Source organism: Strix uralensis, chromosome 3 (genome assembly GCF_047716275.1).
Source record: "Strix uralensis isolate ZFMK-TIS-50842 chromosome 3, bStrUra1, whole genome shotgun sequence".
Lineage (NCBI taxonomy): Eukaryota > Metazoa > Chordata > Aves > Strigiformes > Strigidae > Strix > Strix uralensis.
This window is the reverse complement of record NC_133974.1, coordinates 32,925,769-32,949,376: the sequence shown is the minus strand read 5'-3', so window position 1 is coordinate 32,949,376 and position 23,608 is coordinate 32,925,769. Positions and strand designations below refer to the sequence as shown.

The 23,608-nt window shown below is 37.5% G+C and overlaps 1 protein-coding gene across 7 annotated transcripts in view; it reads right to left on the bottom strand.

Moving 5' to 3' along the window:
• The window catches only part of ADGRB3 (adhesion G protein-coupled receptor B3), a 486,594-nt gene that overhangs the window by 88,478 nt on the left and 374,508 nt on the right, over positions 1–23,608 (bottom strand). For all 7 annotated transcript variants that reach the window (XM_074861803.1, XM_074861802.1, XM_074861800.1 and 4 more), the window contains 3 exons: positions 16,439–16,565; positions 14,663–14,766; positions 11,049–11,151 (listed from right to left, as the gene is read on the bottom strand). In XM_074861803.1, the coding sequence (XP_074717904.1) occupies positions 11,049–11,151; positions 14,663–14,766; positions 16,439–16,565 (334 nt within the window). The remainder of the gene's footprint in view (positions 1–11,048; positions 11,152–14,662; positions 14,767–16,438; positions 16,566–23,608) is intronic.

Below are 23,608 nucleotides of genomic sequence, written 5' to 3'. Positions count from 1 at the left end.
CAACACAATTTGGCTTAGTTCTGATTCATTTCAGGCTTTGCATTTGCTACTGGCAAAATGTGTGCACAGGGATTAATGCCACAACTCGAAGTTTTGAAAGCTTCCTACCTGAAATTGACAAACAATTTCCTACAATTAAAAAGACGTTTGATTGTTTAATGGCTAATATTTAACTAGGGCGGATATGTTCTTTAGGTATTCATGGGATGCGATTAAGACTTCTCAGTAACGTTTAAAAATCTGACTAGACTATATTTTTACTGGTGTTAGATACTAATGATGAATCTTCTTTCCAAAAGGAAGAATTCTTTAGAAATGAATGGAAACAGACACTTGTTCAGGTTTAAACCATTACAAATTTGTTTCTAGAGCAATTTTATGGGCTGAGTTCATGAATAGCTACAACAGACAGAGTCTAGCAGCAGTTCTTGTCCATCATTAATACTGTCTTGATACTGAGGTCTAACTATGATTCCTAACAAAACCATTTTTCTTCCATTGTAGTACAGCTGCAATGCCTTGTGGGATCATTCAGTTCAGTGAAATGTTATTACTATTCTGTATTTATTTTAAAAGATAAGCAGTGCCAAAAATTAAGGGTTTATAACAATAATTAAATTGCTAACACTCAAGCCTGAATTCTGATTGACTTGACATAAGAGGATATGCAGTAAAAAAAGAGACTTGAAAGCCCTCTTATATCTAAGAAGTGTAAAATCTCAATGCAAATAACAACAGCTTTACAATTAATCCCATCTTTTTAAAATCCAAGTTTCAATAGCTGTAGGTTCTGACACATTGGGCTTTCTTGTCCTGTATGGCTCAGCTAAGCTTGTTAAGGAAGCCATTCTCATTCTAAGCCTTCACCTAACTTTAAGTGGTATTTAAAGAATAATAAATCTATTTAGATTTCCTAGCCTAAAGAAATTATTTAGCAAATATGGGATAGGTTGAAGATGTGACTTTTTATGAAATGAAGAGCATAGAGCACAAATTATATGCCATGCTACTAATTAGAGACAGATATGTAATCACTTACTAATGGAACAACATTTTGTGCCAACCTTATTCATATTTCCTTCCAACTGCTGGACTCCTTGTGCCAGATATATTTCAGTTTTCTTCAGAAGAGAGAGATACTAACATGTTTTCCATCCTGTTTTTAAACCCAGAAGTCTAGTGCATACTGAACTTTCTTGACATTTCAGAAATTCTATCAGTTTTAACAGCTTGAGGCCTTTTTATTACAAACATGTACATTTCCCTGCAGGGTTCTGGAAATCTCACAATTACATTCATTAAAAATGTCCATGATTATAGCCAAATGCATGCTTCGTAAATTTACCTTTACAGTTTTCTTTCAATAATTATTCTGAGCATAATTTTCTATTAAATTCCACAAAATACCTACTTATTCATTCAAGTGTCAGTTTTATATAAATTTTGACAAAACCATCAAAAGAGAAAAATACTAGAACATAGTTACTGTCAAATTTTTCAGTACCAGGTTTGATGTCTATGGTGTGACTCATTGAAACTCAACATAATAAGCATGTAAGTCCATGAAAACAAATATGAAAAGGTCATGTTTCAGCAGTGGTCTAAAATTGCAGACACTACATTCATTTTACAGTAGGACTAAGAGGATCTCTGGGTATGTAATTTTGGGTCCCTAACCATACCTAGGAGTCTCTTTATTTGACAAGATGAGCATCCCTTTCGACAAAGTCCTGCTGTGATCCATAGCATCAACAACATTGTTTTTTCTCATGATGCAATTAATAAGCTCAGACCACACTTAGTGAATGCTGACTCCAATGAGTTCAGCACGCAGTGGCCACAGTTTCTTTCTCAGAAAGAAAAAGCAGGAAAGGTCAGAATTTGTGTGATCATCCTTGGCATCCGTCTGATTGATGGTCTCAGTCTAGAACAGCGATTCACATCCTGCTTGTCTCACTTCCCATAAAATTTCACTTACCATCACTTCGTAGAAGAGCTAAGTGGAAATGGGAAGGAAACTCGATGCTTTTCTGGTTGAAACCTGACTGCTTGTAGCCAGGCAAACAAGATTCACAGGGAGGGAGGGAGGGAGGGAGGGAGGGAAGGAAGGAAGGAAGGAAGGAAGGAAGGAAGGAAGGAAGTGAAAGAAACTAACTTGAGATCCCCTCTTTTCACACCTTACTAATTATTTCTTTTTTTTTTCTCCAAAGGCAGACAAATATGAAATGAATAAACAGGTTCTGGACATAGGTACTGGAACCCAGACCTTAATCTCAGCACCTGAAAACAATTATCATTTCATAGGAAGTTTATTTTGGCCATGACATAAAATCAATCGCAAATTAAGTAATCTAATAAGGTACAGGGTAGGTTAAACTCACAATTGCCCAGGGCAGAGCCTCTTGTACTTCTGGAGTCGCTGGTTTTGGCTGCTGTTCAAACAGCATCCTGGACTAGTTTGATTGAATCTAGCAAAACATGATTCACTTTTTTTTTTTTTTTTTTTTAATTTTCAGTTGCTGCAAAAGCAAGAGGGATTCCAGCATAAAAAGTGAACTGCTTCACTAGCAAGCTCTGTTTTCAGAACTGAGTGTGCTTCAACCATAATAAACACAAACCCCATGATTCATTTTCATACTGATTCTTCAACCACCTCTGAGCCTGTTTCTCCCAACTTCTATGTGACACTATTTCTAAAACTTTAAAGTAAAAGTAAACATAGGGATAGAGAATACTTTTATATATAAGGATCACAAGACTGAGCCCCATAGCTTTTTCAGTATAAAGTATGTAGTGTTAAGTAAGGAAAGAATACTCATTTTACAGATTCTGATCAGGCCAATCTGAGAATCAGACCAATCTAACAGGCCCTTATAAAACACTCTCATTGACTTGACTGCAAGATATAGAGCCCTAAAAGCTCTGACCTAGGAGAATACAAGGAGAAAAATGTAAAACTGCAGAAGTGAACTTCATAGTGCATGTCAAGGTTAAACTGTACCATATGTTTCTGAAAATATGCAGACACAACAGGGAGTTGTAGGGAAGTATAAATAAAATTCAGTACAATAGGTAGATAATATTTTGCAATGAATTTACACTACTGTTCCTTAAATGATAGTCTTTTAAAAGACGTTGTGTTTACTAACATGTTTCATTTTGTTATACAGAAAGAGTAATGATGTAATAATTACCGTAGTAGGGCATAAGATTTACACTGCATTTAACTCAGAGTTGCATTTTTAATGCATTATTTTACCAGATAGCTCTATAAAAAATATCTTAGTGTGTTTCTGTATTTGTTTTGGTTTATGTGACAAATGGATTCTATGCCTACATTCTTAGAAATGGTAATCCACATAGGAAAATCCATGTAGGAAATTCAACTTTCATATGCAAATGGAAATGACCAAGTAGCTGAATGCTGATTTTTGGTGTTGCTGTTATTATCACTATCACTTAAACCACTTAGTCTTGTGAAGTCTATTCCTCTTGCATCTTAATTTAAAGATCCTTTTTACTATTGTCACTTTTTTAGTCACTTTTTAAAAACTAAGATTATGTAAATGAAAGACATGAACATTTAACTGTTTGTAGGTTGATCTACTTCCCATTGACTGCTTTTCTATTTCCACTGAAATTCAACAAATAAGCAAAAGACAAGTAGAAAAAAGGTGTGAAGCCCAAAATAGCTGCTTGAGTCATCAACAGATTGTCTGAGATGATTCAAACAGGTGTTTGTGAGAGAATGAGCTATTTTCCTCAGGGCTGTGGGGGTGAATTTTAGAAGAGAAAAAACTACTGTAAACAGATCCTAAAGAGCAAGGAGGAAAAAAACCACCATTTTGGGAAGAGTAGGACAGCAGAGGGTTACCTCAGGGAAGTCTGAGCTATGTTTTTTCTTGTGCTAAGGCAGGACAGCAGAGGCACACATGCCAGCAGGAAGCCCAGCACCACAACCAGTGAGGAGGGAATAGACTACACCTGTGCAACATTCCTCAGCACATGTGTGCAATGTGTGGTGGCTTGAGTGTGTGGGAGAAGACCCTCACCAGCTGAGAGACACTAGATCTGGCACTAGTGTGAGTCATGAATTCTGACCGTCTAAGTCTCTTCTGACAGTCTAAGTCTCACTGGTAAACCTTGGTAAATTTTGGATTTCCAAGCCAACATCACTTTTTTTTTTCAAAATAAAGCTCATTAAAGTGAGCTCCAACAAAGTTTCTCACAATATTCTTGCAACCAGGCTAGGAGGTCACAGTTGGATTAGTGAACAAGATGGATAAAAAAACTAGTTGGACGGTTGGCTTAAAGTGTAATGACTAATGGGTGGCAATTTACCTGGAGGCAGATAACAATCAGAGTACTGCATGGGTCTATTCAAGGACCTATGTTTAATGTCAATGACCTGGAGTAGTCAGTGGAGTGCTTCTTCATACAGTTTGTAGATAAGATCAAACTGGGGGGACCAGTCTATATGTTGAAAGGCATGGCTTCCATCCAGAAAGACCTAGACAGTTGGAGGGATGGGCAGTGAGCTGAATATGAGTCACCAGTGTCCCCTGGCAGCACAGACAGTTGACAGCATCTGGGGCTGCATCAAGAGAAGCACAGCCAGGAGGTTGAGGGATGGATTGTCCTCCTCTGCTCAGAACTTATTAGACCATATCTAGAATACTGTGTCCAATACAATTGGGTTGCTCAATACAATTGGGTTGCCCAATACAAGGAAGACTTGATAAACCAGCGTTTAGCAGAGGCCCCCAAGATGCTTGGGAGGCTAAGGAAGGTGGGGTTGTTTAGCTTGGAGAAGACATAGCTTCAGGGGCATCTAACAGAAGCCTGTAATTGAGAAGATGAAGCCAGGCTCTTCACAGTGATGTGTGGTGGGATGACAAGGGACAATGAGCATAAATTGAAACAAGAGGAGGTCCAGACCAGATATGTGGAAAAACATTTTAACCATGAGGACAGTCAAGCAGTGGATCAAATTTCCCAAGGAAGCTGTGCAGTTTCCACACCTGGAGGTTTTCAAGACTTGACTATATAAAGCCCTAAGCAACCCATTCTGACCTTACAGCTGACCCTGCCTTGAGAATGAGGTTGGACCAGATGATCTTTCAACCTGAACAATTCTGTGATTCTAAAATAGTTCACAGAGCTCTTAAAAAGGTTCTGGGGCTTGGAGGCAGAGAACACATGCTGATAATATCTACCCAATTTCTTCCTTGTAACTTGCTTACAATCAAAATGTCTGTTTTGTTTAGAAATAGCAAACTGAATGATAAAGTTGATGTATATTGAGAAACAGAGTGGCAGGCACTTTTGAGAAGAATGTTACCTTCTCCTCTGAGGCAGGTAACAGTAGCATGAATGACAATGTTTACTGATCTTGGGTAAGAAAGATCTGCTCCCAGAGGTTCTCTTGAGAATCTAAAAGCAGGTAGTTCATTCAGCTGATGTTAACAGGTTTTGTCAGAATTTGGCATGGTAAAACAGTTGCTTAAACAGACCTACTCCTGTAATAGTTATGCAGTTAAGTGGGCTCTTCTCCTGTTAATTGTTTCTAAATTCCTGAAAACACAGCAGGCAGATGTGTGCGGTGCAGTGCGCTCTGGTTGATGACCTATTTATGGGTGTGTTTGTGTGATGGCTGACCCATACCAGAAACTCTGTGGCTCAGCTGCTCGAAAAGCTGTTACACAAAGAAAAAGATGACAATCACCAACGTAGGTGTTAATTTGGAAGTTGGGTACTGGCAAAAATGGAAGGACATATTTTCCCGGGCTTCAGCTGCTTAAATGGGGGGTATTCCCCTGAAGTTCTCCAAGCAAGACCTGAAATACAGAGTGCTACTGCCTGACTTCCCCATTGATTTTCTAACACAACCTTAATGCTGTGTTAGCATCATTTCTCTGTTCATTCCATCTGCTCTTAGGTCTTCCCCGCTGTTTCCTAGGAGATATATTGCCCTGATGCCTGCATCTGTAAGGCAGTGGCAGATATGGGGCAAGAACCACGTGGTTAGAGGCAGCATTAGTACTACCTGAACATTTGCAGGGTTCTCAGGGGATCCTGCCACCCACTGTTTCTCAAAACCGGAGGGAGCTCTAGTTACACAGTCAGCTGCTTCAGAGTGCCATGGGAATGGGATGCTGTGGCTTCTCAACGCCTTTCCACTTCTATTTGCTTCTTTCAGCCTAGAACCTCTATTTAAAAGAAAAAGGCTAAAGTGGGGTTATTTTTGTACAGTTGGCCTATTTAGTGAACATTCCAACCTTATTATCTACAAAATTTTACGGGGTTTTTGCTTGTTTACAGTGCATTTATCAAAACTACTGATTGTTTATACTATGTTCTTTAGGTGGTCAGGACATGCTTTTTTCATATCCTTTCAGGTATGATCTAAGAGACAAATTCCAAAATGCAGTGGTAAGCATAATAAACTGAATATTGCAATTAAACAGGGATGACACAGAATATCAGGGTTGCTAAATCTTGCCTTGTGCCTTAACATCTTCCTTGTTCTTTCCTTGGTAAGCACACATAAAACTGACTATGGCTAACAAAATGTACAGAATGTTATGACATTTCTAAAAATATGACTGTTTCTCACATGTGACCCCAGCTCCAGCAATGGAGCTTAAGTACACTCGGAAACAGATAATATAGAAAATAACTCACTTTTGCCCATATGTATAATGAATTCTATGGTTTATTTTAAATTGTATTAATCTTTGTTTTCTTCACAGGAAAAATAGGTAAATAAGAATTGTTTACATCAAACAGCTTATGTGTTTTTATTTAGGCAGAACTATGAAAAAAAATAGGTATTTTCTGAATGTATGCAAAAGAAAAGAGAATTTATGAAAAGCCCACATAATATTAATCAATAACTTATTGGGGGTAGAGAATCTATTCATTAAATGGGATCAGAAGCATAGTAAAGATTTATAGCTTAAGCATTAAAGGTCCACATATAGAAGAAATACAACCATTTTTCTTGATGGCAAGAAGAACATTAGGAAACATAATATAGCAAGAGTTACAATACAGTGAAACCTACAAATCACTGATGGATACTTCCTCAAAGAAAAGTGTCAGTCTCTTTGAAGTAAATATGTAATGCTTTTGTAGGTGTTAGGGACATCTCATTTATGAAATAACAGATATTTGAGCAGTTAGGTTATACATGAAAAGTGTTACCCTTCCTTAATTCAAGAGATTTAATTTCAGTGTTACAACTAAATTCAGCTGTTAAAAGGCTATCTCCAGTGTATCAATTCCATATCCTCAAATTTAAATACAATGATGTGGCTAACATTTAACGCTGAAAAGAAAACAAGAGACAGAAAGAAACACCAAAGTAAGTTAATATGCTTCTCATGTCTAGTATAACACCAACTATATTTAAACAAGACACATAATTAATTTCATAATATTCTTGCAAATTCAGCCTTCAGTGACCTGTATTTCAAAACAGGATCTGACAAAACAGAAATCTCTTACACAGTCTGAAACATTAAGAAGGCTTTGAATAAAGTTCTGCATTTTGAAAGGTTTGGGAAACATACTGAAAAGAGCAGAACATTTCTCAGCTGTGTCCTTCAATAAAATGCACAACACGTTTGGCTAAGAAGGAATAAAGAAACAAGGCTTTTCTGTTGACAAAAGGCTTTTTTGCTATCCCAGTCCAAATCTTCCAAGTGGAACCGTACTCCCCTCCATGCCTCCCATCATGAACTATTCTAAAACAAGCTAAAAAGCCCCATGACCTAGACCTCTGGTCTAATGTTGGTATCCTCAAGTTACTGAAACTGCAGAAAAAATTGTTTTTAAACAGGGAATATTAGAAATGGAAAATCTATGGTAGCTTGAAAGAATTTAAACTACTTCTACATGTCCATTGTAAATATTTTTTCCATTTCTGCCTGTGGGAAATACCCTGATCTTTTTTACTGAAAAAAAGGAAGAACTTAGTTGAACCAAAGGGAGTGCAATATTCAGACTCACTTAGTGTCCACTAAAAGAAGGTTTTTGAAAAACATCGAGGATATACTCAGCCTTCAAAGAGTAGAGCTAAATCTAACATGCTAAGTATCTATGATTTACATAAACCAGAAAATAACAGAAAATAACAGAAAACCTGCATTTATCCAGACCAAGAGACTCAATATTCTTTTATTTGTCACAGATGTCAATGGGCATACCAAAATGAACCAGAGAAATTTCCTGGATAGCATTGAAACGAATAAAAGTACTTGCTGCAGTGTTTAATGCAGATAGAGAAAATCAGAAACTGCAGACAGACTGACAATATGCTGTTTGTTATAAATACATCTTCGGTATGCTTAATTTACACACTGTTCAACTTTAAACTGGAATTCAGCTTTAATGATATTTACAAGCACCTATTCTCAAAGGGAATATACAGAAATATAGAGGTGGGGACAATTTAAACTCAGAAGCAAAGCGAAACTAAAGCATGGAAAAGGGGGGCATTCTTCAACTTTATGAATATCAGAAGCGTTGTATGGACATTAACTAGGTCCCCCAATAATATAAGAAGAGTATGAACATAAGAATGAGAACAGAACAGAGTAAATAAACTCTCAAACTTGGTATATCATATTTCTCAATTTTTCTCCAATACATTAAACAAACTGAGCTTATCTTCTTGTCCTAAAACACCAATTCAGCCTTTATTCAGGAAACATTTTCTGCTGACTTGAATATTACATTGTCTTGATAAAATATTCCCAAGATTTCTCCAAAAATTTTCAGACAAACACAAAAAACCCAAATGGTTTGATTTCTAGTAAATAATAAAATCTCAGAAACAAATCTAAAATGTTTTTCATCTTAAACCATAGGTAAGGACCTGATTTTCTTTCTAAGGTTCCCATTTACAGATTTAATTTTCCAGCTCAGCAAAATGAAAACATGAATTTTCCTACAGATGTCACTATTGTAATCTAGATCCATGGACTAACAATCAAACACCGTCTTCTTCTGGTAATATACGATCTTTGAAAATAAAAAATTCAGAACTTGAATTCAAACATATCTGATGCCAAAACAAATCCCTACTTACAAACATACTGAAGTCATACCTGGATCTGATTGCTTTAATTTGAATAAGGTTTTGCTAAACAGTGGGTTTAGCTGACCGTTTTGTTGATGGGGCATTCACAGGCTAGCCTCTTGCAGCTACAATATATCCACATATCAGTGGACATAGTGATAAAAAGATTTTGGGTCTGTAACAAGGAGTATCTTCCTTGGTATAAAAAATTTATTCTGCCTTTGATCCATTAGAGGTACTCCCTCGCTAGAAGCTCCCGGGTGGTACATGTATCAAAACCAAGATGTGGATTGAAAAAGAAGAGAAGTGTAGTAATAAGTGGTATTTTAGAGTCATTCTTCTGGCCATATATTCAAAATGTAAACTTTGTGATGCGTTGTTTTTTCTGTCAATTATTTCCTCTGAACATCTCCATTTTTAGGATCTGCTGTTCTCAGAAATAAGTCAATATAATATGTCTGTACTTTCAGGAGTTCAGGAAGGAGAAGTGAGGGAGCTCAAAGAGATTAAGATTAAACGAAAGGAAGTAGATTAAGGGCTCGTTTCAGTTCAGAGTTCCCTGAGTCAAGCATCAGAGAAAGGCAGCCAGCATACCTAGGGAGCATGTTATCACGGTCGTTCTGCCCTCAAACCCTGATTCCACAGTGGCAATATACATAGGAACTTTCAGCTATTGAACAACATTTCTTCTTGAAATCCATGATAAAATAGTATATATGACTACACATGTTAGTGCTGAAATTCTAGAGAGGCTTAAGACTTCCTCTGCACTCTGACACTTGGAAGTTACTTGTGCATTTCAGACTTCTTTTCCCCTGAATAAAATCCGAGAGAGTCATGTATTTCTTCTGCAAATCCATATGTACCTCTACATACTTTCAAAAATTTAAAGCATATTAATATGCTTTAATATTGTAATAATTTTGTTAAATTATGTGTTGGAAATGACTATGTTTGTTTTGGATATGCTTTAAAAAGTACAGCTATTGCTGACTTGCCATTGAATTTATGAGACTTGTGGCAGCTAAATTTCTAAGCACCCATTTGAATAGAATAAATTATTAATTATTGGTGTGTTGTAGAAACACCAGCTATCCTATAGCAGAGGATAAACGTATTTCATTAGATATTGGAAAAATTAAGATAAGCAGTGCATTAAGTAGTTTAACACAGTGGGATAAAGAATTACTTTACAGATACTTGCTCACTCCAAAACTTAACACCATTCTATCACATACTGTCCTATTCACCAACTACACTACTTTCTATTCCAAACTGTAGCTATAGTTAATTTTAAGCAACTACTTATTGCCACTTCTGAAAGTTGCCTAGCATCACTAGGCACTGGGTGATGCCTCAAAACACTGACACAGCCCTGCTCTACAGGAGAGGGACAAATGACGACTATGTTCAGAAAGACTCTGAGAACAGATTAGTAATACATCAGCAATATATCACTAAGTAAGGTATGCAGGGTTATTACTTTCTTATAGCTACATCAGTCAGAGGTTTAACAGTTCTATAGCTTGTTATGAGGTCTGTTTCTGCACATTTTCAAGAGTAGTACTCTAACTTCTAAGCAATTTCTACTTGTCTTTCGAGTACCAGTGTGTTAATAAAAAGACAAAAACACTGTAGCACAATCCTATTACAACTATTATAATGAACCAGAATTTGTGCTTTTGATGTTGAGTCTTTGAACTTTTTTGCTTTGAAATTTAGTTATAAAACATACAAGTCTACCGCAGAGAACACAGCTTATCCAGAGGGAACAATACCAAAAGGGATTTTTTGAGGGGGAAAAAAATACTACAAAAGACGGTAAATATTTTCCCTTGTCTGTTAATATTTTACCAAAAATGCCGAGTCCTATGAGCATAGGATGTAATTATTTTAAGCAAAACACAAACAAAACAAAGACATCAATATTTAAGTGTAAATGTAACGCAATCCATTATCATACCTTGTTATGTGTCTGAGTTTGTCCAACCAGGATAAGGATATTTGATGAGATAATAGACAGGCAGAAATTGATTAGAATTATTGACCTCTCAGACCTGATGTACCTGTTCAAATAAACAAAGAGAGAGTACAACTTTTCTAAAAGGAAAACAACTAGTAAATCATATGAAGCTTTGATGCAATTCTTGCAGTAAATATTGGAGATATCCTGAAAGGTATGCGATCTCTTTCAAGTGCTCAAACAGAGTATCAGGGAGCTATCACATTACAAACATAGAAACGATGATATTTTGATAGATATTCTGCAATTCCCTCTTAGTATCTTGGCATATTTTAAAAATAATCTATTAATGCTTCTTGTAAAAACTGCTGGCAACACTGTTATAACACCTTACTGATAATAATGCAGGCTTGCATGCATTCACGTCAGGAACTTCTTATGCTCTCTGCTCATCCCTGGGAATATCCACAGCTGGCATAGACCACTCACAATAACTAACTTCAGCAAAAATATGGTGATTTACATAAACAGAAGATCTAGTCCATCATGCATAAATAAGATGCAGGTTGGTTGATGATACTATGGCGGTGCATTTTGAAACACGTTATTGGGATAATGATAACATTAATCTTGAAGTTCCACCACATTTACAAAACAATTTGTATGAAGAAACAATAATACTGTAATATCTTAATCTTCATAAGACCTAATGCCACAAAATATCTAAGTTTGTACAGAAGGATTAAATTCTAACAGTGAGCATCACACCGTCTCTCTTGCAAACTTATCATACACATTTTACAAGTATGTTTAGGATGGAAGAGTCAAATACTGATATCACATTTCCTTACAAGATGCAAATGTTCCCATTTTTTTATATACAGGACAGAAAGAGAATGATTATGGTTTCAAGTGAAGTACCTTACTGACCTGATTTTCAGAGCTGACAGAGTTGACTGCTAAAGTAAATGAAAGTTAAGGGTGCTCAGTTCCTCTGAAAACCATGCCATATGTTTATATATTCTATGACCTATACTACATGATTCTCACTGGAGCTTAGTTAATATTGCTGTCTCCTCCTGAGCTCTACACCCATAGCTGACACTCTGAGGAGGTCATAACAAAGGGTGTTGAACCCACGAGAAATGCTGAGCTTTGAACATAGAATGAATCGTAGTCTGTTTTGCTCAGCTATCAACTAAGTAATACAGCATTACATTTTTTAGTTAAGAAGACAGAAGAACCCTGATACCACAATCCACATTCTTCCTTAAAATATAACAATGTTGTTAAGGCTAGTTCTATGCGTTTGCAAACAAATACAGAGTTTAGTGCCTTTGTCCACACAGTTAGTATGCTGCTACTTTTTAAATTGTTAACTATTGATTCACCTGGGCCAGTTCTCAATACTGAGTATCTATGGACTATAGAGGATCTTAGTGGTTGAGTAAATACAGTGCAAGCAGGAGCTCATAGCATTAACTTAAGCTAGGAAGGTTTTAGTTTTTCTGTCAGCCCACTGTTGAGGGAAGGGAAGGGAAGGGAAGGGAAGGGAAGGGAAGGGAAGGGAAGGGAAGGGAAGGGAAGGGAAGGGAAGGGAAGGGAAGGGAAGGGAAGGGAAGGGAAGGGAAGGGAAGGGAAGGGAAGGGAAGGGAAGGGAAGGGAAGGGAAGGGAAGGGAAGGGAAGGGAAGGGAAGGGAAGGGAAGGGAAGGGAAGGGAAGGGAAGGGAAGGGAAGGGAAGGGAAGGGAAGGGAAGGGAAGGGAAGGGAAGGGAGAATATTTGATGGACATTGAATTTATTTTTCATTTGGAATTTTCAGTTGGGGGGATCAAATCAGTCAACCATAAAAGAATGCTAACACAGCCCTTCTTTGGACCAGAATACCTCTACCTCCTATCACTTCTAAACAGGCCCTGCCACTCAAAGGGAAGGTGGGTGTTCCAATATGTAAATACAGACATAGGGTCAAAATATCAAATTTATCCCTACCCCTATATTTATAAAACAATCATATATACATTTAAGTTTCAGTGTCTATCTTCTCCCTATAGTTGGTTACTATGTGCTCTTGAGAAACATGTTGAAGGCAAACGTTAATGATTCAAATGACAGTTGTCATAATACTTTCAAATTATCTCACTGATAGAACACTGAGATCTATATGAGTTATCTTTTCTTCAGCTGGATCAAGAACCCACACTATGTCCACAGCACATCACATACATTTTTTTATCCGCTTGGAAGTTACTAGAATCATAGAATCATAGTCTAGTTTGAGTTGGAAAGGACCTTAAAGATCATCTAGTTCTAACCCTCCTGGCATGGGCAGGGACACCTCCCACTAGACCAGGTTGCTCAAAGCCCCGTCCCACCTGGCCTTGAACACTTCCAGGGAGGGGGCATCCACAACTTCTCTGGGCAACCTGTTCCAGTGTCTCACCACCCTCATCGTAGAAAATTCCTTCCTTATATCTAATTTAAATAATGGAGAAGACCAGTTCCACTGAGCATGACAGTATTTCCATCCAAGTGCTAAATATACCAGGGAGTGCAAAAATAACACTATAATTCTTCAGATGGGAATTATATCCTGAAATACTCTCATTCTTAGCTTTGACAGACAAGAACTGATCATTTTTACACTCTTTTTATTATAACTTATGTAACTAGATATTCTATATTTATTACATATATGTCTAATCCTGTGAGTCTCTGTGGCTACATAAGAGAGTGAAAGAGAAAAGGGTGTAAAATTACCAAGCTGCTTCTAAAAGCAAAATTCTATTGGTTGATTTTACATTACTCTAAAAATTATTATTTTCTCCCTGTGTTTCTTCTTATTGCATAAGAACCTATATTTCTTATATTATGGAAAAAAGTTAAATGAGAATCCATGTTCGCTTTTTAAAAACATTTATTCCTTTGCACGACTTTTCCTCTTACTTTTCTATTTCTTCTACACTAAGAGATCATGCTATTTCTCATCACTTCCCAAATTAATTTACTCCATAAATATCTGTTGCACTTCCAAGTCAATATAATATTTTAATACAGTAAACTCAGGATGGGAAGAAAGTCTATTACTGGAATGTACCACCACACTATTTGAGACTACTTAATTTTGCAGTCTTCATTGAAACTTATAAATTATCCACCAAAGTGGATAAACTCAAAACCAGTTAACTGAACCTCCCTACATCTGCAATATCCAATGTGGCACTTTGATATGTCATTTTTATCACATAGAAATTTTGTTTTGAAATGTAAATGGGGGAAAAATGTCACAGGTATAGGCCAGAAACCTCACAAGAAATGTATCATATAGAAGAATCCTGTAAAATGTTAATTAGCACTATGAATACCCCACTGCAAGAGCAATACCATTTACACTGAAGAGGGGAAAGAGAAGAGTGGGCTATACCATCACCAGTAGGCCAGGAGGGTAAAACTAATCAATCACATCAACAAATTTAGGGATCAAAACATGCACTACATTTGGCTTTTTTTTTTTCTTTTCCAAATAATAAAAGTTGCATCTAAGGCTCTCTTTAAATTTTAGTTGAACTAAATGTAACTATGTATTCACATTCAGCTTTGACAAACATTACATACCTCCATAGCGCTGCATAGACAACGGCTAGGGTGATCAAGGCCAAGCACGAAAGACCACTGCCTACTATTAAGGTCACTGAGGGTGTACCAGATGATTCCATGATCTGTAGGTTACAACAGACAACCATGAAGAAAAACCATCCTCCAGCAATTTAAACAAGTCAAAAGAAAAAAAGCAACCAAAGCAAAATGCTAAAAGCAGCCACGCTGTCACAGATAGCTTCAGTAATATTACTTATGAAGCAGAAATCAACTTAATTCCAAAACTGATCCATACATAACTCTGAGATCTGTTTAATTATTGATACATTCCTCAGAGGCCTTTGAGCTTTAAAATGCCTTATAATACCTGCATGGTATTTTGAAAAATAAAAAAGTAGTAATATTACAATGTAATAGGAGACTATGATGTTAGCACAAGTTTAAACTATTCCCCAGTTAAAATTAATTAAAAGATATAGTTCTCTTGAGAAACAGCAATATTTAGAATTGTGTATTAAACAAACAGCTTGGTTTCGCAGTAATATTTTAAAGATCATCCAGTAATTTGTCTCAGAATTTGATTCATGCTTGTTGCAGAATTACCAAACTTTCTGACTTTTAATAACTTTGACTTCAATCCACTATTCTCGCACACTTAATTTCCTTGGGCCTCTGATGGTCTAGAAGGAATGGCAAGATATCTATGGCAACAATATCATAAGCCTTCCGTAAAGATGCTACAAGTTTAGAATTATTTCATTTGTATGCTGTGTATTAATAAAAAATGAAAATAAATAAATGACCTTGAAAACAAACTAGCTTTCCTTGCTGTAAAAGAAACTATTATCATCAGATATCAGGTAATGTTTAGTCTCTGTGTGCATATGTGCTCATGTTCTGAAATAGACATGGTATTTCCTAATACAAATGGAAAAAAATTTAGATCTAAAAGTTTGAAAGGATACTGTGCCTGGTTTACCAAAATCCTTTTGAAAGCCTCAGGGATGTATTGTAAATTACATTTATCAAGATATCTTTTGTCACCCAAATAGGAGATAAGACTGATGTACTTTTAGGCCAGATTTCAGGCAGAAAGTAACATTTTATTTCAACCACTTTTTTCCAAACTGGTCTACTTTGTTATTAAAAAGAGTCTGATCATATGCCTCCAAAACCAAGAGAATGAAATTATGCCTTAGTAGGATAACTTCACAAATATTTGTTTTTTATCTATTTTTACATTCAGTAATACTGGGAGTGTCTGCTTATACACTTAATGTCCCCTCTTTCTTATGAAAACTTGATTATTTTTCTTACATCATATCAACAGACTATACAGAAAATCTGTGCTGAAAACGTCCAATGCAGATCTGCAATCTGTTTAACTACAGTATCTAGGGTTTTCCTACCAAGAGCAATAATAAAGCCCTGCACATTCCCCTGGAAAGGCTTGCAACCTTTGAAAAGCTTGTTAAGTTGATAATTGTTCAATACAAAAGTTTTGAAGACATTTGCATCACAATTAGAAGGCTTTCTCTGAAAAATTCAGAGTTCAAGAACATGCAAATTTCACTGGAATTTAGTTATATCATAGAATCTGGAATTCATTTCTCTGAGACACTGTAGACACCAGGAGACTAACATTTGCCTACCTGCAATATTAAACAATTCCTCAATGCAACGTCTGAAATATACCTGAGAGGAAAGCTCTACCAGTTCCCCCCCGCCCCCCGCAGCCCCCCCGCCATTGCCTTTTGCATTAAAACTGGATTTTTTTTCCCCTTTGTTACTTACTATTTCTCTAGGTTGCTGAGCCAAAATGGCGAAGGTAGAGAGACGATCACATAAGCATTTCGTATGGGATGCATCGGTAAGCACAGTTTTACATCCCTGGGTGGACCAGGTTCCCAAAGAGTCGTTCCTGCAAAGGAGAGAGAGAGGGGGGGGGGGGGGGGGTGTAAAAATCGGGATAATTACGCCTGACGGCCAATTCCGTGAGGAGACAATGCCGTTTAATCGCGAGGAGAGTGGAGTGTAGTTCCCGGACAGCGGAGAGGTACTTGTGCTGGGGCAGGACCGGCCCCGGCGGCGCCCCCGCGGCGCTGCCGGGCGGGCGGGGAGCGGGGCGCGGCGCGGAGCTGCGCGGAGCGGCGCGGAGTAGCGCGGAGCTGTCCGGCGCGGCGGTGCTGACAGCCCGGCGCGCTGCGCTGCGCGGAGCCCCGCCAGCCGCGGCAGCAGCCGCCCCCTGCGCTGCCAGCCACCTCCGAGCCTCACCAGAGCACTGCGAAAAACTCATCGGGGGAAGAGGGGGAGGCTTTTTCTCTTTTTTCGCCCCTTTTCCTACCGGCTCTGCTTCTGGCCCTTTTGTGGAAAATGTGATGGTCGGTAGTTGCAGTGTCTTTTTTTTTTTTTTTTTTTTTTTTTCCCCCCCTCTCCCGTGTGTGTGGCTAGTTTAAAGGCAGATGGTTCTCAACCGTCTGTCTGGGTTATGCCAGTTGGACTGGGAGATGCCGGATCTTCTGTTCTGACGGCTATTTTTGCTGAGGTTTTTTGTTTTTTTGGTTGTTGTTCTTAGTGATCAGCCTTAGAAATTTCACCCTGGAAACGGCAGCATCAGATGCCTCCAACTCTTGCCTTAGCTCCAGCAGAGGGGTGGATTTCAGTACAGCAGCACACAACATCACCAAAGAGACACACGAGTTCGCCCTCCAGACATCACTCAGTCAATTCGCCTTTCTCTAGCTCCCTCCCCCTTCTCGATTTCTTTTTCTTGGGGTGGCAGCACCACACTAACCCCAAGCCAAAGAGATCATTTGCTGGCACCTTTCACCAACCACCCCTAAACAAAACAAGATGATTAACACAGCCCCCGAATTCAATTAGACATTCAATATGCTAATGCAAGGTCTGAAACCCACCCCAGCAGAACAATAAAAATGGTATCAACCCACGTTTTCTTTGTGCAGGCAAGGAGAGGGAGAGGGAGACACAAAAAAATCATCTCTCCTTTTTCCTGAACTGCAGTGGGGGGGGAAATAATTTCTACAGGAAAAAGGGGTTGGTTTCAACTAAAGCAAACCTACTGTCTTTACATATGTTATGTTTAGAGAACAACACTTGGGTTTCCTATTTCTTTTTTCCCCTCCTTTCATGTCCAGGGAGCAACTGCAGCAACTCTGCTGCCAGCAGCAGCATGCGCGCTGTCAATTCCTGTCCATTTCACCTCAGGTCACTAAATGACTTGAAAAAAGAAAAACGAAGGTGGAAGAAACAAGGCAAGGGGATAATAATTGCCAGTCCCTGTAATCACCCTTGTTACACCTCTTTTGCCTTGACAACCCACCTTTGTGAGTGATTCTATGTGCCAGGGCCCTCATGCAAAGGCAATCTGTTATCCTAAACCTGCTCTCAGAGCGCAGTTCACCCCAGCCCACCTCTGCATTTTGCGCCTCTAGTTTTTGAACACACACCAGATGTAACCCTTACATACTATTGTCTTTGGAACAGTATCCTGTAATAAGCAAAACAAACAGCAACTGAGGGAAACAATTGAGAGAAAATCACCAATTCTTCAAGCCACTAAAGCTGTCTATAAGCTTTCCTTCACAAATTGTGTCTTTCAGAGACCCACAGGCTAAATCAACATCCACTTTGAAAAATATAGTTACATATTCTAAATTCTGAAGCATTATCTTCTGGATAACTTAACCAATTTATTTTATTAGCTTTCCTGTCTCTTATCTTATTGTGACACATAGTTAAGGCCAAATGAAATGCATTTATCTGTGCTGATTAAATATTAAAGAATGATAGCTTAAGAGAAATTGACATGTTTTAAAACAAAAGGATGGTATTATTCATCCTGAGAATAAGATTTAATATACTGGATATATATAAGCTGAAAAGCACTGGATGCACAATACATACAGTTAACACTAAATCCTTGCAGATGGTGTCCAATGCACAAGAGTTAGACAAGTTCTAATTATAAAAGGTAGACAACAACAGACACCAGTTTAATTTAAAACAAAACATCTGTTACAATTATATTTAAATTAGTATAAATCATGGGCAGTCCACCAAGTTTAGAGGGGTTCATTCTGTTCAAGTCACTTGTGCAAACACAAAATTCTGGTCATATATTAGCTGAGCAGTTCACTGTTTTACTATATTGCCAGGTATTAAAAATACACTGCCTATTTTGCAAAATATCTTGAATACTACTGAAAATGGAATTCCCAAAAGCACTCTGAAATGAAGGAAGTGCTCTAGTCGAATTTAACAATAAGACATCCATTGACACAGCAGGAGCAGAGTCAGTCTAATATGGACACCTTTTACATTTCATTGTTCATTTTCAGTGATACACTTCAATTTCTTGCCTAGCAGCACTGTATTTGAATATGTAACAGATGAAAATTCAGTGATTAAATATTCTCTATCTCTCTTTTCTAACCAATGAAGTTAAAAAAAATCCTCATTAACAAATATGTTTGTAGCCTGTTGAAAAGATGGCTGACAGAAGCTGTGCAGAATGTTATACTAAATCCATGAAGGAGATGGAATAAGAAGCAGAATCCAGAAGAAAAGTGTAACTGCGATTTGTTGCATGATGCTCATGCCTGCAGAACAGTAAATATATGATTAGTAACTCACTGAGAGATGCTGAACGTTTTGACTTACTGACATAAAATCAGTATTTGGTTTTAGGTATAAAGTAAATAAGGAATGGAAATACGGTGTTAAAACAGATGTATTATATTTACTACACCTCAATGCTACAATATTTATGAAGTCCTCTAAATATGATCTGTCCCTCACAATGCAACTCTACTGGGCCAATCAGAATCTCTCTTATTTGGAAGTTTCATTCCTTTTTGGTGTGATCTTCTTTGACTATGTGTCTAATGTTTAGGGTTATCATATGAATATGCAAAAGGGCACCTATTATTCCTGTGGATTTTTCTTGTTATTCAGAAAGCTATAAAGAAGTGACAGGTGCTATTAACACACGTTCTATTTATATCAAGGAAAATTATCAAATTGAAAATACGTAGCAAATATAGATGTAGGTTCATGCCCATTATTGGCAATTTTTTTACTGTTCCACTGAGCTACAGATGATTTAATCAACCTGGCAGAATTCCCATGATATAAGCAAAGGAATTCCCAAGAAGCATATATTCACCATTGCAGATCCTGTGTCATCCTGCAGCTGAGGCTGGGGAAAAAGCAGGGGAAGCAGGGAAGTAGGGGAAAAAGTCTAAGTAGGATGCAATTTGGGCCCATGGATCTATGTCTAATATGACATTAAGCACCAAACCAACCTCAGCTCCTGCATTTGCCTGAGAGTGTGTCCTTCTCAGAGTAGTCTTACACTTAGAGGAATGCTGGAGTGTCTTTTCAAAACCCTTTCAGAGTTTAATGTAAACTTCTTCGTTCTAATCAAGAATTGGGAACATACTGTGCAATAAAAATGATGGACAAATGATGCACAGAAAAGTATTTTAATCATGTATGATATAGAAGAAATAATGTGATTTTTACTCTTTAATAATGTATTCTGCAATATTGCATGATATGTAGGTGATGCTCACTACTGAAAACAATGACTGTCTCAGATATTGAAATGGAAACGTAGTTTATAGGATAGGAGCATTTTTGTAGAATAAAAAAATTCATTCACAGACACAACTGCCCATCTGACACAGACTGATGATCAAGCCACATTTGATATGCTAGCAAGTATGTTTCCATTATTTTGCAGTATTTTTCTTGGTCTCGTGACATGGTTTACCACTTGCTACTGACATATTTTGTTAAAATTAATAATATACATGTCTTACTAATTTCATTGTTTTGTCTACTTTAACATATTGATGAATAAAAATCAGCTATGACATTGCTGTCAAAACCACTCAGTAAAGGACTTCACCTCATATCGTACACTGTCTACCTTATTAGTTTATTTTGAAGAATTTTTTTTTTTTTACATGAAAGGGGTTTTTTGGAGGGAGATGTTGTGAGACAGACAAAAAGGAAGTTAACAATACTGTTAACTTTTTTTTTTCCATACTGGCAACTAGTGATCAAAGTAGTTGCCTGGGTTTTGATCATCATGAATGAAAAGTTAACATCTTGGCTATACATATATGATGGTGGTTTACTTTAGTAATTTCTTTGATGATTGACATCTGTGCTTAAAGTAGGATGAGAAACCCTTTTGATCATTAAGTTACATTTAACAATAGCTTTGTAGAAAGCAAAGAGCACAGAAGTTAAGAAATTATAATACTAATTCTCCTGAGATAATTTTAATTCTCTCTACTTCTTAGGTCATTATACATTTCGTTATCTGTTCAACTAGGTGCTGTTTTTCCTTTAGGACAGACCGGTATTCCAACTCTGTTCTCAGTAAAGAATGACATATAATGATGAGAAGCACATGGAAAATGCAGACTTAAGAATTTTTTAGCCTAGCAAAAGATAGGAAAGAAGCTCATGGCCCTTCTGAGTAGCAGATTATGTACATCACTGTGCCTGTTCAGATGTGCTGGCTGGCACATTAGTGAAGATAAAGTCCTTCCAACACCTGCTTCTTTACACCTGGACTTAAAATCCCAAGAAAGCCATAGGGAAGGCTCAACTGCAGAAGTCTCCTTTCAGTTGTGCATGTCCATATGTCTGAGACATGACCTAACTCTTAGTATGCATAATTTCAGCTGTGATCAATCTTATCCCTACCAGTAGTATATGGCAACATCTGGTTTATCTCTACAGTTTTTACTAAAGTAAAAAAAAAAGTAAAGAGAAAAAGAAAAAGAAAAAAACACAAAGAAAAGGTCGATGCAAACACAATTTGCTTAATAATGTCACACATAAAAATGTAGCTTAACAAAGTACTGTTTACCCTGAAATTGTTGATACGATTAACATTATGACATTATGACTTAGGGCTTTTTTCCCCCTCATACAATTTAGAAAAACTAATGCATGAAATCATGGAAATGAAAGAAATAGAATGGACAAAAATAACTGTCTTATGACTACATGTCTAAAATACTGCAAATGTCCCAAAAAGGATGTCTGAATTTGTGTGGTATCAGAAGAAAAAGCTGGGTGATGAATATCTTGCAATAGGATCTCCAACCAGAATACTATGGGGAGTTAGTTTTCCTAAAGAATAAGCCAACTTTTCCAATTATGGCATCGAAATGTTTATTTTTCCTCAATTACATACTTGTGAATTTATTTTTTTACCAAAGAAAGTAGAAATACTGGAAAAATTAATTTTCTTGCTGATCTTTATATCACAAATAAATCCTATTTGACTATTTTGGTTTTTGTAAAACAAGTGTGCATCTGGGCTGGAAACCAAGCTTTATTCCAACGTGATTTAAACCAGATGAGATATTAAATCCTAAAAAGTAGGTTTTATAACAGCCACTGTAGTTATAAGCATACATTGTTACATTAACTTTCTAATAATATACAACTCATAGAAAGGTCCAAAAGAAGATCAAAAATTACCTGAGTTACCAGTTTGACTACTATATACAAATGATTCATCAAAAGGGGAGCTATGGAAGTGAGTATTAATGCTTGGGGGTATATTTTATTACTCTTTATAACTTTTCTGTCCATATAGTTTAGGGCGTGATCTAGCACCCAGTGTGCATAAACTGTACTGTAATCAGTAGTTGCCCTGACATTAGCGTACTGCAAGTGTATCAAAGTGTAAAAGAAATACTAAAGGACTTGTATGACAAAAAAGGGATGAGACAAATACTAGGAGTTTCCTGCCTCCTCCTGAATAGTTCTTGATTACTGGTGCTCTGTACTACCGTATAACACAGAGTTATCATTATTAGAGTTACAGGATCCTTCCATGTTTTTGAACAACATCAGACAAACCTACAGTCATTCAGCTCTATTTCTCTATTGTAAAGACCCTAATGGATGGATATTTGAACAAGACTATTCCTACTTTCCCAAGATTATAGAGAAAATCTCCTAAAAAGACGCGTATTGGTGCATCAAAGAAATTGAGGGAAACCAACCACTTTCCATAGCTTCATCTCTGTCTGACCCTATAGATGCTCTCAGAGAGAGTAGCATGGGAGTAAGTACTGGGCATTCCTCTGATATACACACTGCCAAAGGATGTGAATATCTGCTGAGAGCTTACGAGAACTATGACTTCTTTCCTCATGGACCTCCAGGATAAATGGAGCAGAAAAGAGGCCACACTTCCCTTCCAGGGTATCTTTGTCACAAGACAATGATTTCCTAGAAACTACAGGAAGCAACAGAGGGATATTATGACCTTTGGAAGAGGGGCCAGGTCTCTCATGAAGACTATAAAGCTGTAGTGAAGCTATGCAGGGAGAACATTAGGAGAGCCAAAGAGCAGCTAGAGCTCAACTTGGCTACAGCTGTTAAAGATAATAAAAAATGTTTCTATAAATTCATTAACAACGAAAGGAGGATTAAGGAAAATCTCCCTTCTTTACTGGATGCAGAGGGAAACATAGTAACAAAGGATGAGGAAAAGGCTGAGGTGCTCAACACCTACTTTGCCTCAGTCTTTAGCAGTGGAACTGGCTGTTCCCTGGACACCCAGCCTCATGAGCTGGGAGATAGGGAGGGGAAGCAGAATGAGGTCAGCATAGCTGAAGAGGAGGTGGTCGAAGACCTGCTACACCACTTGGATGCACACAAGTCTGTGGGACTGGATGGGTTACACCCAAGGGTGCTGAAAGAGTTGGCAGATGTGCTCCCCAAGCCGCTTTCCATGATTTACCTGAAGTCATGGCTAACTGGGGAGGTCCCATTGGACTGGAGGGTGGCAAATGTGACACCCATCTACAAGAGAGGCAGAAAGGAGGATCCAGGAAACCATAGACCTGTCAGTCTGACCTCAGTGCCAGGGAAGGTCATGGAGCAGATCATCTCAAGTGCCAT